We start from the raw sequence: 22,088 nt of genomic DNA, 5'->3' as shown, positions 1-22,088 counted from the left end.
TACAGTCTGAATAGGGTGAGATTAAATTAAATTGACATTAAATTGACTTTTAGTCCACTGTCTATGCAGACATCTTTTGGTTTCACACATTATAAATGTTTGGTCAGAGTAATCTACCTTGAATTGTTGTAATAGAGCAGAGCCAAAAACTCCTACCTAATGAAGTTGTGCTTTCACTGCTAGCAGACAATCAAAAAACAAGAGCACAAAAGCCAGAGGGTGTGTGAGAGGGAGTTTTGGGCAGATGGGTCACATGCTGTCTTTTGAGTGTGCAGCCTATCAACCCTATTCACAGAGCACTATAAAACCAACAGCCTGCTTAAATACCTGACATAAGAAAAGAGGCAAAAACAAAGAGGAAAAGCGGAGGGAAGAACAGTTAAAATAAATAAAACGGCCCTCTGTGACTGATGTGTATAGATAGTGTCTGATGTCTTAGTGACCATTAATAAATGTGGCTGCGTCCACAATGGAGCCAGGCAAGAAAAAGAAAAAGAAGAAGAAAAAAAAAAACAGTGAATGTTGCCTCCAGCTCTGAATTCCACTGTTTATTCTTCGTAGTGCAGGGAGCTCACTGGTTTTTTTTTCTTGGTCTCTCTTTCTTGCACTCTCTTTGGAGGCTTTGTTTGCCTTTTGAATCCATGAGTAAAGTCAATTATGGATCAACAGCCATACTTAGTTAACCTACCATACAGATATATAAAAGATGCCATTATTCTTAATCAAACAGAGATAGTGGGAGACATGAGCTCTTTTTTTAATGATTTTTTGAAATCCAGTGGGATTCAGTGGTCTTTTTCTTTCCTTGAAATGAAGCGAGTAGGATGTTAGACACATCTGGGCCAGTGCACAAGGCAACATCAAACAGGGTGAGGCACAGAAACATAAATACTGGCCAGCGATTAAAATCCATATTTATGCAGCCCCAATTTACTGTGCAAGATTGAAAAAAAAATGCACATGGGTCTGTATTTAATCTAGGCTGAGAGAAGAGTTAAAAACATGCTTAAACCTCTGGACCTGTGCTCTGCACTAATGCACTGGCAGTAACAGTAATTATACTGTAAATTGCATGAAGAGGAGTATCAAAATGTTTGAACAGTAAAGTAACTCAGTTAAATTAGCAAGGGCAGTCAGATGCATAAAAGCTAAAAATAAAAAAGGCTGTGGGGCAATGAGCTTGTCTTTTGAACACTGAGACCCAGTAAGGAAGTGTTAATAGTACAAGCTCTTCTGTCGAGTAGAGATTGCAGGAAATGAGTGCCATCAGTGTCCATTAACCTGAAACAATAAAGTTGCTTTTAAATGCCACAGAAACAATCGTGATTATAACACAATTAACATGTTTTCTAAAAAAAAGAAAACCTACATATTAAAATAATGGATGTTCAATATGCTGAAATAATACAATTTCTATATATAAGTTATAAATTCCCATTTTGCTGTGGAGGATTTGTATATCGCAGCATGCCACTGTTTTATGACCAACGGGCAAAATAAAGTTCAAGGGGTTAAAAACAAAAAAGAATGAAGAGTTTCCTTGTGTGCCATCCCTTTGAGAGAGTGCTATAAATCAGAGTGACGCTTCCATAAGGCCTGCAGAGAGCCTCACGCTCAGGCGTCACAGTAAACCTTTGCAGAATCCATCTGTGTAATCTCATCTTCATTATACCCCTGCTGCTAAGGGCACCATAAATCATCCAAACAAACTTTAATGTCTGAATTTGTCATAGAATCCAATCTGCTCGCAGGAGCACATGCTCAGTGTTGTTTAAGAGTTCGACGAGTTTCTTAGTGATGCTGCTTTCGAAGGATGCTCGCCTGCTGAAACGCTGTCTCTGTGGTCTGTCGGAGAGAATCATATCAGGTCCAGTTCTGCTATTGTTTTTTTCCTTTTTGAATAAATACAGTCACCCTGTTTCACTGTCAGTGTTCAGTAAATATACCGACTGAGCTCAGAACTATAAGGAGAAAAAAAAAATACATGGGTCTGTCTTGGGTTTTAAATCAAAAAAGGTAATACTCCTTAATGCTTACTGTGGTTTTGGATTTCATTGGATGCCCCAGCTTGCATAATGAGTGCCAAAATCTAAATGAAGCTAATGACCCGCTAAACGAACAACCTAATGACTCACTTGATTTTTATTTTTTTTTACCTTTTTCTTCTGAGTGGTAATATCCTATAGTCTCCTTTTATATATATATATATATATATATATATATATATATATATATATATATATATATATATATATATAAAATTATAATAATAAAAAATAAATAAAAACTACTTATGTATTGACATGAACCTTCTCAAATTATGTACTTCATGTGTGTTTTTAAAGTGATCTCTTCATTTACATCTTTTTCATGGTTTACTGTGTTTGGTGTGTTGTGCTAAAATTGCAGACTCTTTTTTTAATCTGGAGGGAAATGGAAGGAAAACTATCTTGGAAGTTTTGCAGTATCTTAAAGTGTGCTGTGTGGAAAATGGAGTTAAAAAAATGAACCTTATGCATTAAGAACTTAAAAACGCACATAAGTAGCTTAGTCACTGGAGCTTCCATCTGTGATTAGCCTAAAAAATGTCAGCATAGCAAAGCTCTGCATTCAGTTTATAAATAATGTTGTGTGGGTATATACTGCTAATGCTTAAATTATGTTTTAGCGCAGCAGTAAATATGCCTCATTGTTTTAATGACCAGAAACCAGCCATAAGTAAAAATACATGCTCTTAATATTTGCCAGGATTCATAAATATCATGTGCAATTTATGTAAAAAAAGGTTTCAATTCTACAATATTTTGTAGCGTTAGGACATCCTGTAATTTGTAAAATTAGTAGTCTTTAAATATGGGTTCTCATAATTTTAAATAAGCATAGAAAAGATTTAGAATCAGTTTGAGATTTTAGAGTGTGAACATCCTGTACTTCCAGTATGAAGCCTTATTTTTTTATAAGAGATAATATTTAAAATATAAAAATTAAACATCATTTGACGGATTCCCTTATTTAGAAGGATTCACAAAAGTGCCCTCTAATTTTCAGATGAAAAATAAGCTCATGCTAGTAAATCTAAGATAGTGTCTAAGAGTACAACTACTGTATCAACTACTTTTGTAAAAATTGTAAATGAAAATAAATAGGTTTTTTAATATATCGCTCTGTTTTATTTTCTTTCTTATGTGTTACTCTAAAAACTCTGTTTTTCTGAATTCAGCATGAAGTGTCCATTAACCCGAGAGTAGTTCTGACTCATGTGTAGTTGAGTCATGTTTAGTGTGGTGATTGTCTCTGTGGATAAAAACACCGCACAGGTGTTGTGAATATTCCAGACAGATTTGACAGGTCAAAATACCATAATAACACAGAGTACCCAGCTGGGGAAAAACATGCGTTATTCAGCCCTAATCCATAGGCTCCTTGGTGTAAAGAGTGCGTGGCCTTGCTGTGTGTTCACAGTGCACATGGTATGTGTTCACAGTGCACATGGTGTGTGCAGTAGTAGTGCTTTAAAACAGTGCATCTAACTCAGCCTTACTCTGCTGCCCCTTACTGGCCAACTGCGCTCTCTTCTGCCAAAAAGAAGGAAGGGCATGATACTCTTCTCATCGATTTCCATTCAGCAGCCATAATTACATTAAGGACAGATTAAATGGAAACCATGAGTTTTTTTTTTTATTGACTTACATTAATGTCCATTAAACTTCAGAATGGGAGTAAATTTTTCATTAGTGACCATGTAAACCAATTAAAATGTTTAATGTCTATTTATTAATATATCATTAATTAAGTTTCTATGAATCATAGCCATTAAAGGTATTTATTTTAATGCTTTTCTTTGTCAACGCAACTGTTGATTTTAAACGCTAGATACTGGGGTATGTGCTAAGCAAATTTATGTTCATATAAACACATCCTTTAGACTTTTCAGTAAGAAAACAACACTTGCAATTGTTATGAGAAGTGTGTGCTGGCTTGGTATGTGTCATGCGTAACTTTCAAGAGTGCACATCTTTCACGGTTGTTAAAAGGAAAGTTTAATGCAGAGACAAATATATTATTCCAATGCCCTGGCCTTCCCAGGTAGTGATAAGAGCCTGGGTTTACACTTGACAGGTTAGAAAGAAAGTAGAGGTTCTGCTTTGTTCCCTGTTTCCACATTGTATGCACTGCTTTTGGATCTTAGTCTGTTTGAACATGCAACATTTTAAAGCTGTGAACAGCATGGGGCCCCAAAGTGTGCAAGTTGAGTGAGCAAGAGGAAAAGGGAGGGAGTGTGTGTAGTATGTGTGTGTGTGTGTGTGTGTGTGTGTGTGTGTGTGTGTGTGTAAGAGAGAGAGAGAGAAAAAGAGAGAGAGAGAGAGAGAGAGAGAGAGAGAGAGAGAGAGAGAGAGAGAGAGAGAGAGAGAGAGAGAGGATGATAGAGTCACAGCAGTGTTTATTCAAAGATGACTTGACATAAACTGGCTTCCTTGTTCCTTGCATGTTAATGCATGACAGCAGTGTTATGAAGAGCAGGGGAAGACGTGGGAGGAGGTTTAAAAAAAAAATTAAAACTAGAACAGGAGTCCCTTGACTTTGACACTCAAGGAGAAACTAGAGCCTTCCATCAAACTGCTGTCTTCCCCTGTCTCATCAGGAGTGCAGCTGAATGACATGACACACTTTTCTCCTGTGCTCACTTTAGGTTAAAGGCACAGTGTGCCATTGTATCAATCACCAGATGTTAATTAAATTCATTTATTTAATTCATTGGAATTAATGGGAATTTATTTTAGTGTGTTTAACTTTATCATTTAGTGATTTATATTTAGGTTGACAGCTTGATAATAAATATCTTTATTAAACAAAATTTAGGAAACAGACACACACACACACACACACACACACACACACACACACACACACACACACACACACACACACACACACATGTAAGTAAGAGATACAGTAGTATTTCAATGTCAATTATATGCTTTGTTCTAGATCCAAACTTATAAATGTTAATTATAAATGTATATATTTTGAGGAAGATCATGTATGTATTGAGCAGTAAATGTGACATTTTAGCTAAGAATATGGTATATCAAGCGAGTTTAACAAGGGACAGATTGGAATGGTTAAAAGACTGAATCAAAGCATCTCCAAATCTGTAGCTATTGTGGGCTGTTCCCGGTCTGCAGTGGTCAATATCTATTAAAAGTTGTCCAAGGAAGGAACAGTGGTAAACTTGGGACAGGTCCATAGACGATCAAGGCTCACTTATGCACGTGGGGAGCAAAAGCTGGCCCGTGTGGTCTGTTCGAACAGATGAGCTCCTGTAGGTCAAATTGCTGAAGAAGTTAATGCTGGTAATGCTCGATGTGTCTTTGGCAGCAAAAGGGGGACCAACACAATATTAGCCAGGTGGTCATAATGTTTACAAAATATACATACATAAAACATTGTAAATAGAATTGCAAAGCATCAAATAGTTAACAAGTGGAAGCCGGATGACTGTATGGAACCATTGTGTTGTTACTGTAAATATGTAACTTTTTAAAATAAACCGTGGAAATGACAGTGAAAACATGACAAAACTGTCAGCAATATCAGCATTTTCTCATAGGCCACAAAGCATGAGTCTAAATCTGTCAGAAAAGTTTTATAGCTGAAATGGTGAATATCATAAGGCTAAGAGGATTTTAACATTTCTAATAAGCATCTACTAAAAATACTTTGATCTGACTGCTTCCATAAAATACAGTATACCTTTTCAATTCCATTTTCTATTCCTTTTCTATCACTTTTTGTGCTGATGTTTTCAGGTTTTTAGGTTTTCAGCAAACTGTAATATACAAATAAACATTAGCGATGGCAGGTTCTGTACATGAGCACAAAATATACCATTCAAATGGAAAATAGGAAGTGTGGCCTTTTTATTTATTATTCAGTATTATGAAAGAGAATACTTTACATATTCAAGCATGTGGTTTCATGGTTGATTATTTGATAATTTAACACAGTTTTTTAGGTGCAAAATAGTAAGTGCTGATTTTCATCACATTTATTGGAAAAACTCAGGTACTGAAATGATTTGAAAGCACACATGGTGACTCAGCACTAGAGGGTGCTGAGTCAACATGGAAAAGACTTAGTAAGACGTTTGGACCAATGTTTATGAATATTTGTGTGTCCAGGGTTAAGCTGTTCTGATATTATACGTTTATGTTAATACATTATTAAAGATTTAAATAAAGCATCAAATAGGTACATATACATAATGATGTATAGCTGTGCTTGCAGAGTTATTATACCGTGCAATCTGTTAATGTTTTACACTGGTTGAAAGCAATTTTTTAAGGTCCATATATGGCTGCTTTGTGCTTAAAGCACAACCTTGAACATGTGTATTATTCAGACCTGGATTTGTGGCATTTAAAAATTTCTCGAAGATAAGCTTCATTACTGTTTGGATATGCAGGAATACCTTATGTTTATTTAGCAAGGAGTGCTCTCCACTTTGCAAACATGCCTATTAAAGGATACTGTAATCAAGAAGTTGAGAATATTGCTGCTTGTAATGAACACAGCTGAATGCACATGAATGCATGAGATTAGATTGATGACAAGCGAAATTGGGATTGAGTCATGGGGATGACTAATCCTGTCTAGTCTTGGTAAATCAGATCAATGTTTTTTGTTCCTGTGATTACTACAAAATGCATAATGCAACTCCAACTATACAATTGAAATCTGATTACAATAAATAATATATTAAATAAAAATATACAGTATCTATCTATCTATCTATCTATCTATCTATCTATCTATCTATCTATCTATCTATCTATCTATCTATCTATCTATCTATCTATCTATCTATCTATCTATCTATCTATCTATCTATCTATCTAAACTAGTTTTTCGGAATTATTATTTTCTTACTGCTCACAGGCACACTAATATTGTTTAAGAAGCTCATTATAGATGTTGATTAATAAGTCATATTATTTTCATATTATTATACTTCACACACATTGGCCTTAAATCTGGTATAATGCAAATTTGAATAATCAATCAGACATAAAATCAAATAGACATGTGGCATACCCCTTTTTAAACATGCAGGTTTTCCCACAGGCCAGACTATTAAAAGGGCTTTTTGTGGAGGCAGACGGTAACTCAACTGCTGCCTGATGCCAGTAAACATCTCTAAAAGCCTCTGAGAATCTCTCCACTCTCATGCAAGCTAAAGCAGTTTACTACTGTCTGGAAAAACATATATACATGAAAACGATAACTATTCTAGCAGAAAAGAATGAAAAGCTTGGTGTTTAATTGTCATGTGTAGGAAATAAGTTTATAAAATTATTAATCGCATCTTTTTTTGTCTTTTCAATTCGCCAATTCAACTCACATACAAATAAAAAAAATAATAAAATCAATCAATAAATAAATAAATGCTTATTGTAATTTAAAATATTCCAGGTTTCTACCATCTAATATTTATTAAAAAAAAAACTATATTTCAGAGACTATGTAACATTTGCATTTAACAAAAGGTGGCAGTATTGCTCACAGCATACCATTCAACCCCAACAGCATCTTGAGTCCTGTTAAAAGATCCAAAATCTATAACATGCTAGATTATCCATGATGGAATCCATCTAGCAGCCTTTATTTATACTTTCTGCACCATCAAAGCAGATTGACATCTCGGGACTAAAGTAGTTTCGATTATTTTATTTTAGCTCTATGTTATACATGTTATACCACAATATAATTGTCAATGTCAAACATATTTAAGGTAAGAAAAGACTGTAAAATCTGCTATCACAACAGCCACAGATCTTACCACACTATCTCAATAAGGTTGCGGTTTGGACTTTGACTTGGTAATTTCAACACTCCAACACTATATGGCCAAATTTTGACCAAGTTAATGTTGCTGGACATGGCCTCACATTTGTCTCAACAATATTCTGGTCTTAATGACTGCTAGTTTCCCAGGTTCTGTTGCTGCCAAACAAGCCCAAATCATCACTCATCCATCATCTTGGAGATAAAAGGCTTTTGCCTAACCACCCTTTCCTGGACCATGAAACATATTTGCTGGGATTTCCACTCTTGCAAAGATTGGAAACTGTCTGTAATCAAAATCACTGCATGTGGTCAGAAACACCTCCAGAAAATCATTGTCTGTGAACACAGTTTGCAATGACATTCACAAATGCAAGTTAAAGCTCTATCATGCAAAGAAAAAGTCATATGTAAACGTGATCCTTATATGTTGTTGACTTTAAACTCAGGACTAAAGTCAGGTGAATTAGAATGCTTAATTATTTTAGAAACCAATGACACCGAGTCCTCTGGACTAAACTGGAGTGTTTAATTCAAAAGCCTGCATTTTTATGGGGTGTATTAATGCCTATGGAATAGGCAGCTTGAAAATCTGGAAGGCACCATCAATGCTGAAAAGAATATAATTTAATAGAGCGATGCATGTTTCTATACAGATGACACCTTTTTCAGAAAAAGCCTGGCATATTTCAGCAATACAATGCTAAACTGTATATTGCATATATTATAACAGCATGGCTTTGTAGTAGAAGAGTCAAGGTGCTTAACTGGCCTGCCTGCAATCCAGACCTTTCACTAGCTAACTGCAAACATTTGCACATAATGAAACAAAAATACAACAAAGAAGACCCATGACTGTTAACCAGTTATAATTCTGTATGGTAATCTGTAAAAATAAATATCTTTAAAAAAATACCAGATTGTCCCTTACGAGGGAAATATCAAGGTCTGTGACGTCGGAGTGACGTGGGGCCGCCTTCCCGTGGGCTCACCACCTGCAGGAGGGACCATAAGGGACGGTGCTGTGAGGATTGGGCAGCAGTCGAAGGCGGGGGCCTGCTTAGACTGCTGCCCCCGCGACCCGAATTATGGATAAGCGGGAGAAAATGAATGAATGAATGAAAATACCAGATTCAATTGGAAAAAAATTCATCTTCCAAAACTCCAGCAACTGGTCTCTTCAGTTCATAGATGTATATAGACTGTTGGTAAAAGAAAAGGTGATGCTACCTGTTGGTAAAAATGGCCTAGTCCTAACTTCTTGAAATGTGTTGGCACCATCAAATTCTAAATTACCATATTTTTTGCTTTAAATTACTAAATTTAAACATATGCTTTCTATATTATAATCGTGAATAGAATATGGATTTATGAGGTTTGCAAATCATTGCATTTTGTTTTTATTTACATTTTACACAGAGTCCCAACTCTTTTTGAAAGTGGTTTTGTTAGAAAGGCACTTTGTGTTCAGTTTACACAGTGTATATTACTAATAACCACTTCGTATATATATAAAAAAAACCTGTTTGACTCTTTTGACCTCAGTACCTACTTTTCCTTTGGTGGATAATGTTAACTTTAATCCACCACTTAGTGATATAGGAATTGTTTTAAGGTCTTTTTCCAGCAGGCATGAGTGAAACCACCAGAACCACCAGTTATCATGTAGCAGCATAGATAACACAGCTTATATTGCAGCATATGATACCAGATATTTTAGCAGAAGGACCATAAGCATTTAAAGCTGCTTCAACGTTGCATCTTATCTCTTTTGCACAGTGTTGACCCTGTGTATGTAATGGATCTGCCTGTCAGCCGTGACTCCACTGGGAATGTTCCAAGTGATAACTTGTGGTGGGGTGTAAACGTCTCTTTTTCCCTTCTCTCTCAAAAAGTAGCCTGACTCAGGATGTGGTTTCACTATACCCAGTGGAAAAGTGTGTGTGTGTGTGTGTGTGTGTGTGTGTGTGTGTGTGTGTGTGTGTGTGTGTGTGTGTGTGTGTGTGTGTGTGTGTGAGCAGTGTTTTTATAGCCTGATGGGGACCAAATGACAGACAAACCTTGTTGTTAAAGCTGTTGATTAAAGCTAATGATTTTATTGCTGGTAACCCTTAGTGCAGCCATTGATAATGGACTGCAGGTCATTAGATTTACAATCAATCAAACACAGTTGGACAATATTTTTGTCTCTATAATCTTTATCACATCAATCTGATTGCTAAGTAATTGAGTAATTAATGATGCAACTTTAGGGTTTTGGAAGTGAGTGACATCATTTATAAAATTTGTTGACAGATGATGAAGAATATATTAGTTTGCTTCAGTCTAAAAGTGAAGTGGTCATCTTTCCCCTTCAATCCTTTTTCTTTCTGTACTCCTCCTTTCAACAGAAAAATAAAACAATCAAGTGACCTGGCAAAATATTTATTTGGAAAACCACTGAAGATGAAACTGTCAGGAAACTCGGGGGACAAGATACAAGGCCAGATTATAGTATCAGTGACTCTCGCGGGTGACTAGATGAGTGATGCACACAGGGGTACAGAGAAAACAGTCTTTAATAAAAATAAAAAAAACAAGCTGAGCAATGGGGCAAGGCAAAAACACAGTCCAAAAACAGTCCCGGAAACCGGAAGTCCGCGCCGTGTGCCTGGAAGATCCTGACAGAAACATGCATTCTGAATCCTCTTTCCTATCCGCAGAGACACATTTTCCAGAGGTTTGAGAAGCAGCACAAATCCAGCCCAAATATTTGCATAAAACCACCAGAATTGCCCCTCCAGCAATCCAGTCTCTTGAGCTGTTGACATATTCAGGAAAGCTTCCTCCCTTCCCCCAGACGTTATTTTAAAAATAAAACAAAATCAAAAGAAAGAAAAGAAAAGAGAAAATAATAAGTACTCTAGAAAAGTCCTAGGCAGGTGTAAAAAAATTCTGTAAAGTAAAATAAATAAATAAATAAATAAATAAATAAATAAATAAATAAATAAATAAATAAATAAAAGTGTTAATAGTTTATTCTGATCAATTAACAAAATAGAAGTAAATGAACAAAAGAAAAATCCAAATCAATATTTGGTGGGACCACCCTTTGTGTGCAAAACTACATCAATTGTTCTAGGTAGACTTGCACACAGTTTTTAAAGAAGGAACTTGGCAGATAGGTTGTTCCAGGCATCTTGGAAAACTAACCCCAGATCTTGTGTGGATGTAGACTGCCTCAGATCCTTCTGTCTCTCCAGGTAATCCCAGACAGATGTGATGATGATGAGATCAGGGCTCTATTAGGGCCAAAACATAAATTGCAAGACTCTTTGTTCTATTCTACACTGAGGAAGTTTTCAGTGACACTGCCTGTAGGTTGTGTTTTTTTTGTCCTGCTGCAGTATGAATCTGGGGACAAATAGAGATGGTTTTCCACGATGGATAAGTATCTGCCTGTATTTCTTAGCAGTGAGGACATAATTAATCCTGATCAAATTTCTACCACTATTTGCTGAAATACAGACCCAAACTTTCAAATAACCTCCACCATTCTTTACTGGTGCATGAAGACACTCATTCACACAATATCCTGACCTTAAGCAAACAACTTGCCTTCTGCCACAGGAGGTTTGGAGCGGAGTGACGTCCCCTGCGGAGGTCTGAAGCGGAGTGACGTCCCCTGCGGAGGTCCAGAGTGGAGCGACATCCTTGGCGGAGATCAGGGACGGAGCGCCGTCCTCGGCGGAGGTCAGAGGCCGAGCGATGCTCACGGCGAAGTTCAGAGGCCGAGCCACGCCCTCGGCGGAGTTCAGAGGCCGAGCGACGCCTACGGAGGAGTTCAGAGGCCGAGCGACGCCCTCAGCGGATATCAGAGGCAGAGCAACGCCCTAGGCGAAGATCAAAAACCGAGCGACTCCCTCGACGAAGGTCAGAGGCCGAGCGACGCCCTCGACGGAGATCAGAGGCCGAGCGACGCCTCCGGTGGAAAGGCTGGGGAACGCCCTCGGCAGAGGTTATGAGCAGAATGAGGCGCAGCGTTTCCTTCTGAGAAGTCTTGAAGCGCAACGGCGCCCCTGGAGTACCAAGGGGCTGTGACGTCGTTTTCCGGAGCACTACGTCACCTCTAGAGAAGTCTTGGAGAGACTTTGAGGCGAGACGTCGTTGTCAGAGGGACTTGGAGGCAAGACGTCGCCGTCAGAGGGACTTGGAGGCGAGGCGTCGCCGTCAGAGGGACTTGGAGGTGAGGCGTCGCCGTCACAGGGACTTGGAGGCGAGACTTCGCCAGGTGGCGGTATGGCTCTCTGAGGTGCGCAGCGCCGCCTCGCTTGCATGCTCCGGAGCCGGCGAGCATGATCCGCGAGGAGTGGCAGCGGGCTTCCTGGGAAGAATCCGACACGGAAACGGGTTGCCGATCCACCACGGCGAAGCGATTCCTCCTTTTTTTGTTCTGGTCGGTTCATTTGTCAGGGCACGGACCACGACCCGGAAGTGGGAGTAGCTCTATCATGACGTTAGAGAGAGTTACGAATCGTCATGCCGGTTTGGTTCGTAATGCGGGGATAATCCACGGAGTGGAGATAATCCACGTAACAGAGATAGTCCACGGAAGGGAGATAATCCACGGAATCCTGACTCTGGAACTAGCGTTTATAAAGGCTAGTCTGTAACGAGGACCAGGTGTTGGTAATTGAAGCCGGGAGCAGCAGAAATAGCGACAGCATGACAGCCACCGAGGGGGGCGTGGCAGGTGGAACCATGACAGTGGTGAGGTTTGATTTGAAAATTAAGTATAGCACTTGACTAGCATATGCATAATTTTGTTGTACAGTAGAATTTGATGGTGCACTGGTACTCCTAATAAAGTAGTCAGAGTAGTCATTAATTGTTCTTTTCCTGCATTCCTTGCTAGTGTTTTTTTTCCCCATTGCTGATAAATGTATAATAAATAACTTACAAAAAGACCATTACATACATTATGAACACACAGATTCATTGCATAAAACACTGAGCAGCTCATGAGATACATCACCCACTTGTGTTCTCTCTCCTTATCAATATTAACAGCCTGCAAAAGCAAGGCTCTAGCAGGCCAGGCCCACGGCAGTTATGTAACTTTACTTTCCATCCTAAGACAAGGTGAGGACAGACAGAGCAGAGGTGCAGGAGTGCAGAACAACATTCGTTCCTTGCAGTCTATATAATTGTATAAAGTTGACTGTATTTCACCTTTACTGCTTTGCACAGATTTTTTCATGAAAAGTTTATGTAAGCTCCATTAGAAAAAGGTTCATAATTTACCAAACTCTGGAGGAGTATCAATATTTTTAGCTACCAGTGAAGAGGTATGATATTCATTTGACACTTTCTTTAATATGCAGCATGTTTTCCCAAAAGGACACAGATTATTTTTAAGTGGACAGTTTCCAAAGCTGATATTGCTATCTATATTTCCAGACACTAAAATTTGGAGGTGTTAGTTAAGTGGTTGAGGCATTGTACTTTGGATTGGAAGGTCACAAGTTTAAATCCGAGCACTACCAAGCTACCACTGCTGGACCTTTGACAAACGCCTTTAACCCACAACTGCTCAGTTGTAAGTTAGATGTAAGGGCTTCTTCCTTATCCAGAGCGATGCCATAAAATAAAAAACTTAAAAAAAAAAAATATTTCTTTGGTTATCTATCTGCTAAATGATTCCATCAAAAACAGCAAAGTGTATCCTTTGTTCTTTAGTAAACCCTTAAAGAAACAATTTAACAACAAGTTATGTAAAACATTTTTGCTTGATTTTAAATATTGAAAATTATGTCTTTGTTTGTATTATGTGAAAAAAGATATAATCTATTAATAGGTTTAACAATACTATGATGCTACAATCAGTGTGTTGATTTCAGACCTGACATCATTTTTTGGCAAATTTGAAGATAGCAGCAGGACAGATTGATTACAAACAAGGGACTCTCACCATGGTGTTTCACAGTAACTGCCTTTCTGATGTGCAGTGTTTTGCTCTAATGTTATCAAGACAGATGGAAACAGTCCTCATTAGTTCTCATTAAGTGAAAGTCTAAGAAATAATTGTGAAGTGATTTTTCCTTGTTATTTGTTTCAGCCAAGATGCCAGGGCAGTCCCCATGCCTTATCAGGAATGCCACGTACAATTGTAAACTGGATGTGTTGCAGTGGAGGCTTAAGACCACTACTGAGTTCTTGGCAATCTGTTATTAGCTGACAGGGCATCAAGCTAGTAGAGAACATTAGTGAAATTGTTTTCTTTCATGCTAACTATTCAGTGAGTCATGGCACACAATGTAAAAAAAAAAAAAGATGCTGTAACCAGGGACAAAAGCTTTTGTACAAATTGTACTGAGATGTCAGTCATAGTTTCTTATTCAACACAAAAGTACAAGACAAAAGAGAAAATATGAGGGCTGAAGAAACACAAGGCTTAGGGTTGACACATCAATTGTAAGTTCTGAGATGATTGGTTTCTGGATGATTTGTGACATGTGGCTGCACTCTCAGTTCACTTGTGCTGTTCTAATTTATGACAGTCTTGTCATGATTTTGAATTAAACCGACTGAAGATATCAGCATTTTTTCTTTTATGCTAAAAACTTTTTTAGCTTCCACTCTAAAAAGTAATTGCTGCACTTCCAGATCCCTAAAGTTCATTGGTTTTATACAAAAATACAGTTCTATTAAAATAGCAGAGTACACTTGTACACTTAGTCATTTATGCAATTATCCATTCAGCCAATAATGTTGCAGCAGCACAATGCATAAAATTATGTACATACAGATCAGAAGCTTCACTTAACAATCAACTATAACACCAGAATGAGGGAAAATGTGTTATCTGTGATTTTTGCCATGGTTGTGGTAGTTGTGAGTGCCAGACAGGTTGAAGAATAAAACAACTGAGCAGCTATTTGTGGGCAGAAATTCCTTCTTGATAGGAAAGTAGAATGGCCAGACTACCGGCTGACAGGAAGGCTACTGCAACACAAATAACCAATCTCAAACTGTGGTCAGCAGAAAAGTTTAACAGAATGCATAACAATGTCAAGCCTGCTTGGAAATTATCTGCCTCATGATGGCAGATGATATTTGTGATGATATGCACAAAAATAAGCACAAGTAGGAGATGCTGGTGCTGGTCCATTTTTGGCTTTGTAGGCAAGCATGTTGATGCTGTGGTGCGGTGTGGGAGAACCAAGGAAGATTAAAAACAAGTTGTTTGACTGCATTATTGGTCAGTGAGAAGCAAGTTGCAGTAGATAATGAGAGACTGAACAAGCACCTAAGTGACCTGTGCCCATTTATCGAATGAAACTTGAGCACGACTGCCTTATCGGCAGAATCATCGTCCTCAAAGTGTACAAAACCAAAGCCACGCTTCTTGCCGGTATCTTTATCTGTGATAACTTCTGCTTTCTCGATTACACCAAACTGGGCAAAATATTCATTTAGGTCCTCTTCTGCGATATCTTCTTTCAGACCCCCAACAAATATCTTCTTTACTTTGGCAAGAGCTTCTGGTTTGCCCGCGTCTTCACAAGCCACTGCTCTTTTTAAGTCCACGGTTTTACCATCTACTGTGTGTGGCCTCGCTGCCATTGCTGCATCAGCTTCCTCAACGCTGGAGTAGGTTACAAAGCCAAAACAGTGAGACCGCTGAAGCTGGTCATTTTGAACAACAACGCAGTCGTTAAGCTGCCCATACTGGTCAAAATGAGCACGGAGTCCTTCGCTAGTAGTTTGAACATTTAATCCACCAACAAAAAGTTTGCTAAGCTGATCCATTCTAGCGTGCGTTTAGCGGCGTCTTAGAGAACACTGGCGTACTTTACACTGTCGCGTTAATGACGTCATCAAAAAGCCTACCTTCAAATCACTAGTTAAAAAGTAAAAATCGGCGGAAGTTCATGGTAATCTTCAAAATGCTGGTTAAGTGCACAAATATTATGCATGAAAGACGAACGATTTAAATTATATAAAAGTTTAACGGTGGTAAAAGTTTAACCGTGGTGAATTCTCCTGATAAAAAAAATATGAAAAATGATGTAAGCATGTTAAATTAGCAATGTTAGAAGAAAATGATAATTGATACGTTGGGTACAGGGACAGAGGGTAAGATCATTCAGTTCTCCATAATCACAAGATAATGATGTGGAGATAAATCAACCGGGATGAAATAGAATGAAATATCCACCAGACATGCTGAGACCAAAGTGGAAACAGGAGTGTAGGAAGAATTAGTTAAATGGTATGCAAACCCATATGGGACAACAGATCGAATGTAAATGGATAACAGGAGAGGACCAAGCACTGAGCCTTGTTGGACACCTACATGGAGCTTAGGTGGATCCTCTACTTTAGTTTTTACATTCATTCATATTACAGCTTACATTCTACTCGCTATATTTTTAAACACTACATTACCAACATTTGAAAACAAACAGATGTGATAACAAAAATGACATCTAATGTCCATCATTGTAAACCCTAACAACATACACTTTTCCATTATCACAGCAATTTGCAATGTTACAGCTTACTCTGTGGTATTCATCTAGTTTGTCAACAATAATATATAGTAATGTTTCAGAGATTAGTAAAAAAAATAAAAAATAACCCTGATAAAAGTTATGCTTAGTTGATGTGTTTGGGAAACTTTTACTTTCACAATTTAAGTAACTTTGGAGATTATATATATATATATATATATATATATATATATATATATATATATATATATATATATATATATATATATATATATATATATTATTATTATTATTATTTTTTTTTTACTTTTTTTTGTTTGTGACCTTTTCCAGCGTCTTTACTATCACCTGAAATCTGGCAAGCAGTCACTCTTTTCTCTCTTCCTATCTGTCATTTTAAAGGGAGGGTTCTGTAAATTAAGTGATTAGGCAACTCATAATCAATTACATGGATGCCCCTACCTCCTCATTAGTGTGGAGCAGAAGGCAGCTGTGAAGGCTTGTACAGTGTCTGCCCCGGAACACTCCTGGGTGCAGTTGTTTGTTAATCTCTCTCAAAAAAGAAATGAAGAGATGTCACTGATTTCATAACCCACCCTGATTAGAATACCACAACAACCCAGCTTTCATCACATATTTCTGCAGAATCAGTGATGTATTCATGCCATAGTCTTTTCTGCATAGAAGAGTGAACAATCATGATAATTGATACTGAAAACTTGCACGTTGTGTCTTTCATTTAATGTCTTTATATTTGGATAATAATATAATATATAATACTCAGGGAATCTGACAGTATTTGTTTTGAAAGGGTCATCCCTTCGATAAAAGCTGCATTTTTGGCCCAATACTCTGCCCTCTTGTGGTAAGGTAAGGTGTCATAGTGTATATATATATATATATATATATATATATATATATATATATATATATATATATATATATATATATATATATATATATACCCATCAAAGCTAAATTATGGACAAAGAATATTATAAAAAAATTACTATCTTTGCAACTAATGCAGATTCACTGTGGGATTTTAATTTTTTTCAAATCACTCTTGTTGGTATTGACTACTTATCTTTGTGTTAATTTGTTTATAGCTCTAAAGTATTATTGTGACGATTGTATATAATTGTTTAAAGACTATATATAATTTTTAAAGACTATAATCACACTCTTGATATCACCCAAATAAGGATGGGTTCCCCTTTTGAGTCTGGTTCCTATCAATGTTTCTTCCTCATAACATCTAAGGGAGTTTTTCCTTGCCACAGTTGCCATGGCTGCTCATCAGGGATAAATACACCTTAACTATTAAATTTTGTAAAGCTGCTTTGAGACAATGTCCGTTGTGAAAAGCGAATAGAAATAAAGCGAATAGAAATAAACTTGATTTGACTTGACTATAATTGCAATCAGCACACATTATATGTTAAAAGCAGATTTGGTGATCATTTGAGTGTGACACCATAGTGTATGCTATTTATAATTTCAGCATCTCCAGTGTGAAAGGTCTTCCTGCTTCCTGTGTGAGTTTGATCATATTTGTGCAATTAAATGTTTTTTAATTCTGTTTCATGGATCATATAATATCTGTATTATAAATTATATGAAAAGAAATTGTGGACACCTGACCATAAGTTTGTATATGATTTATGAATATCCCATTCCATATTTAGTCCACATTTGCTGTTATAATAAGTTCCACTCTTCAGGGAGAAGAGAAGAGAATGTTCCACTACATTTTGGAGTGTGTTTGTTGTGCTCATTCAGCCACACAGGCATTAGTAAAGTCAGGTGCTGATGTAAGGTGAGGAAACATTCAGCATTTCAATTCATCCTAGTGATGTTCTTGATGGTTGAGGTCAGAGCTCTACAGTGGGCCACACAAGATCTTCCACTCCAGCCCATGTGAACTACAAACCCAATTCTAAAAAAGTTGGGACACTGTACAAATTGTGAATAAAAAAGGAATGCAATAATTAAAACACATTTTATTCACAATAAAATATAGATAAAATATCAAATGTTGAAAGTGAGACATTTTGACAATGCTGCAAAAAAAAGTAGTGGAGCAATATCAGAAAGGAGTTTCTCAAAGAAAAATTGCAAAGAGTTTGAAGTTATCATCAACTACAGTGCATAATATCATCCAAAGATTCAGAGAATCTGGAACAATCTCTGTGCGTAAGGGTTAAGGCCGGAAAACCATACTGGATGCCCGTGATCTTTGGGCATTTAGATGGCACTCCATCACATATAGTATGAAAATCATACAAATATCATCTATTGTAATGAAAATCAGAATATGGGCTCAGGAATACTTCCAGAAAACAGACTAAAACTCTATAGGTCAAAAAAGAAGCCATATCTAAACATGATCCAGAAGCGCAGGTGTTTTCCCTGGGCCAAGGCTCATTTAAAATGGACTGTGGCAAAGTGGAAAACTGTTCTGTGGTCAGATGAATTAAAGTTTGAAGTTCGTTTTTGGAAAACTGGGACGCCATGTCATCCGGACTAAAGAGGATAAGGACAACCCAAATTGTTATTAGCGCTCAGTTTAGAAGCCTGCATCTCTGATGGTATGGGGTTGCAAGAGTGCGTGTGGCATGTGCAGCTCACACATTTGGAAAGGCACCATCAATGCTGAAAGGTACATCCAAGTTCTAGAACAAATGCTTCCATCCAGACGTCGTCTCTTTTAGGGAACACCTTGATTTTCCAACATGACAATGCCAGACCACATACTGCATCAATTACAACATCATGGCTGCGTAGAAGAAGAAACCGGGTACTGAAATGGCCAGCCTGCAGTCCAGATTTTTCACCCATAGAAAACATTTGCTGCATCATAAAGAGGAAGATGTGACAAAGAAGACCTAAAGCAGTTGAGCAATTAGAAGCCTGTATTAGACAAGAATGGGACAACATTCCTATTCCTAAACTTGAACAACTTGTCTCCTCAGTCCCTAGACGTTTGCCACACAGTGGTAAACATGGCCTTGTCCCAGCTTTTTTGAGATGTGTTGATGCCATGAAATTTAAACTCAACTTATATTTCCCTTAAAATGATACATTTTCTCAGTTTAAACATTTGATATGTCATCTATGTTGTATTCTGAATAAAATATAAAAATTTGAAACTTCCACATCACTGCATTTCTTTTTTATTCACAATTTGTACAGTGTCCGAACATTTTTGGAATTGCGTTTATATATTTTTGTGGAGCTGGTAAAGGTTTGGGTTTCCTAGTTAAAGTTAAGGAAAAATGTAATGCCTCTGTATCCAATATATAGATAGACACATTGCAATTTTGCAAACACTGCCTTTTTAAAGAAGTTTCTATCATATACTGTAATAGTCTTTATTAGTAACTTTTAGGGGTGTCATTTCAAATCAATGATATTTCACACCACACTGCATACAAATGGCAATCACAATATTAATACTGATATTTCTATTAACACATTTGTGATTTCAGTGGCCATAAGATATAGTGGTACCTCTTTGTATTTATATGAATACAGTAGGTGAGTCATTCTCTTATTCTCTCTCTCTCTCTCTCTCTCTCTCTCTCTCTCTCTCTCTCTCTCTCTCTCTCTCTCTCTCTCCTACATACACTATCTAATACCAACATGCCCAAATGCACATTCTCTCTTACGTCTTTTTTGTCAACTGCATTCCCTAGTGTGATCATTAAAATGATGATTGACAGACCATGGTTTGGACTCTATACATACAGTAGGAATTAGAAGGTCCTTGCAATAATTTTCTCTATTTAATTAGATGCTAATAAAATGGTCATGGGAAAAGGATCAGGCCTTGCTCTCCATATACAAGACAATAAGACTAAGGGTAGATGACATTGGAAAATATATCATGTAGTAGGTTTTTTTTAGGCTGTTTGTTAATTATTCTCAAAATAAAAGATTCGGTTGAAATATGGGGAAAAAATTGCCTGAGTACTTTATTGTGTGCAATATGGATGCTGACTAATCATATATACTCCAAGTTTCTGTGGGTGAATTTGTTGAATCAAAGCTAAAATGTCTTCCAACAAATGTAGATAATTTAAGTCCTAGGAGGCATTTAAATATCTTGCAAGGCATACAACACTATTGCTTTTACAATACAAGCAAATTAACTTAGACCTTATTTTTGTGTCAAACTGTCCATTGCTGATTAACAAGTATTGTATTCCAGAACTCTTTTTGCAAATGAATCCTGATAGTCTCTCCTCTCCAAAATCAAGACATTTCTTTTTTTGGTGACAGGCTTAGGGGAGGCTTGGGCATGTAAGAAAAGTAGTCCCATCAAATGAACACATTATCAAGTGAAGAAGTATTAGGGTGAGGAATTAAAAAGGGTTTGGCTAGGCTAAAAATGGCAGTATGGAGACAGAGATAGAGGAGCAAGCACAGATTTCATAAAATCTTTAAAAAATGCATGTACCATGATATACTAACATAAATCTGTACTTTTAACTAGCTACAGTTAGACTTACAGATTTAGTTACACATGATTGACCTGCTCATCCATAGTTGCTGATTTAGGCTCAGCAGTACTGTGTAAAAAAAACATAACAAATCAGTTATATTGTTTCTATTCCTGGACTAGTTCAGAGATAGCTTTGTGTTCGGAACATAGAAAATGTATAAAACAATACTGTAGTTTTTCTCTGTGTATAATGATGCAAAGGAAAGTGACTTGTATATTGATCTTATGGTGTATGTACTATAAGTATGGGTGCTGTTTGACTTCAAGGCCCTCTCAATGTCTAAAAGTGTGGCATCAGTAGTAAGTGAGCTGGACTTGCCCAACACTGTCATTCGTGATGTCTTGAATAAGTTCAGCATGGTACCCAACATTTAAAACAGTCTTATACACTTTACCTATTTGCCAATACAAGAATCATGTGTTTTTTCAAGGCTCTTTCAGCTTGAGAGAGAGAGAGAGAGAGAGAGAGAGAGAGAGAGAGAGAGAGAGAGAGAGAGAGAGAGAGAGAGAGAGAGAGAGAGACAGAGAAAAAAGCTAATGTGTTTGCAACCTTGGGCTGTCAGACTGAGCTTTATTCCCCTCCTTCACTCAGCTAGTGCTTACATCACTGATGTAGTGTAGCTCTGGAGTAGAACCACAATGATTTCCTGTACTCCAGCTGTTTATTCTTGCATGTCTCCTTTATAAATCTTAAGACCGGTACCAGCTCTCCTTAGTTAAATCACCTTAAAGAGAAATTTCTATCTGTTGGTCATACCGAAAGTGTAATATAATTTTATAAATATAATATACACATAAACAGTGAAGTTAAATAGTCTGAGGCCACATCTGTAAATTCTTGTTTCATGTTTTTTTTGTTGTCAGTTTTCTGTAAAATTTACATTTTTGAATACAAGGTTATAGCACTAACATTTTGGTTAGTGTTTAACCAGAATTGAAACTGACAGTAGATACAGTTGACTGTGGAGTAACACAGTTTTGTATGTTTGTTTATGAGATAAACTATTTTTCATCTATAACTCACAGAGGTCTGATGCCTTTTTTGGGTCATGGATATGTTTTTACATACCTTGAAGTTTTTTTTTCCGGTACCTATAGCATCTTAATGGCAAAGCCCTCACTGCAGAATATTCTGCTATAATAATTTATGAGTAACATGCATCTGCATTTGTACTTTGTAAGTATAAATGTATTAGGTCTGAAAAAAATGTGATGTGGCATTCACAACCTAAATTCCACTG

General features: G+C 37.1%; 1 protein-coding gene across 1 annotated transcript; it reads right to left on the bottom strand.

Moving 5' to 3' along the window:
* Nucleotides 1-14,758: 14,758 nt before the first annotated feature.
* LOC310737440 (heterogeneous nuclear ribonucleoprotein A0-like) lies at nucleotides 14,759-15,701 on the bottom strand (the record flags this gene model as incomplete). The annotated part of the gene is made up of 2 exons (XM_083561767.1): nucleotides 15,143-15,701; nucleotides 14,759-14,855 (listed from the first exon to the last, which is right to left on the bottom strand). The coding sequence occupies exons 1-2, from the start codon at nucleotides 15,634-15,636 to the stop codon at nucleotides 14,759-14,761; spliced, it is 591 nt and encodes a 196-aa protein (XP_083417893.1). The 5' UTR covers nucleotides 15,637-15,701.
* Between the last annotated feature and the right edge of the window lie 6,387 nt (nucleotides 15,702-22,088).

This window comes from Silurus aristotelis (assembly GCF_946808225.1).
Source record: "Silurus aristotelis genome assembly, chromosome: 14".
NCBI lineage: Eukaryota > Metazoa > Chordata > Actinopteri > Siluriformes > Siluridae > Silurus > Silurus aristotelis.
This window is presented reverse-complemented; position numbering and strand designations above follow the sequence as displayed.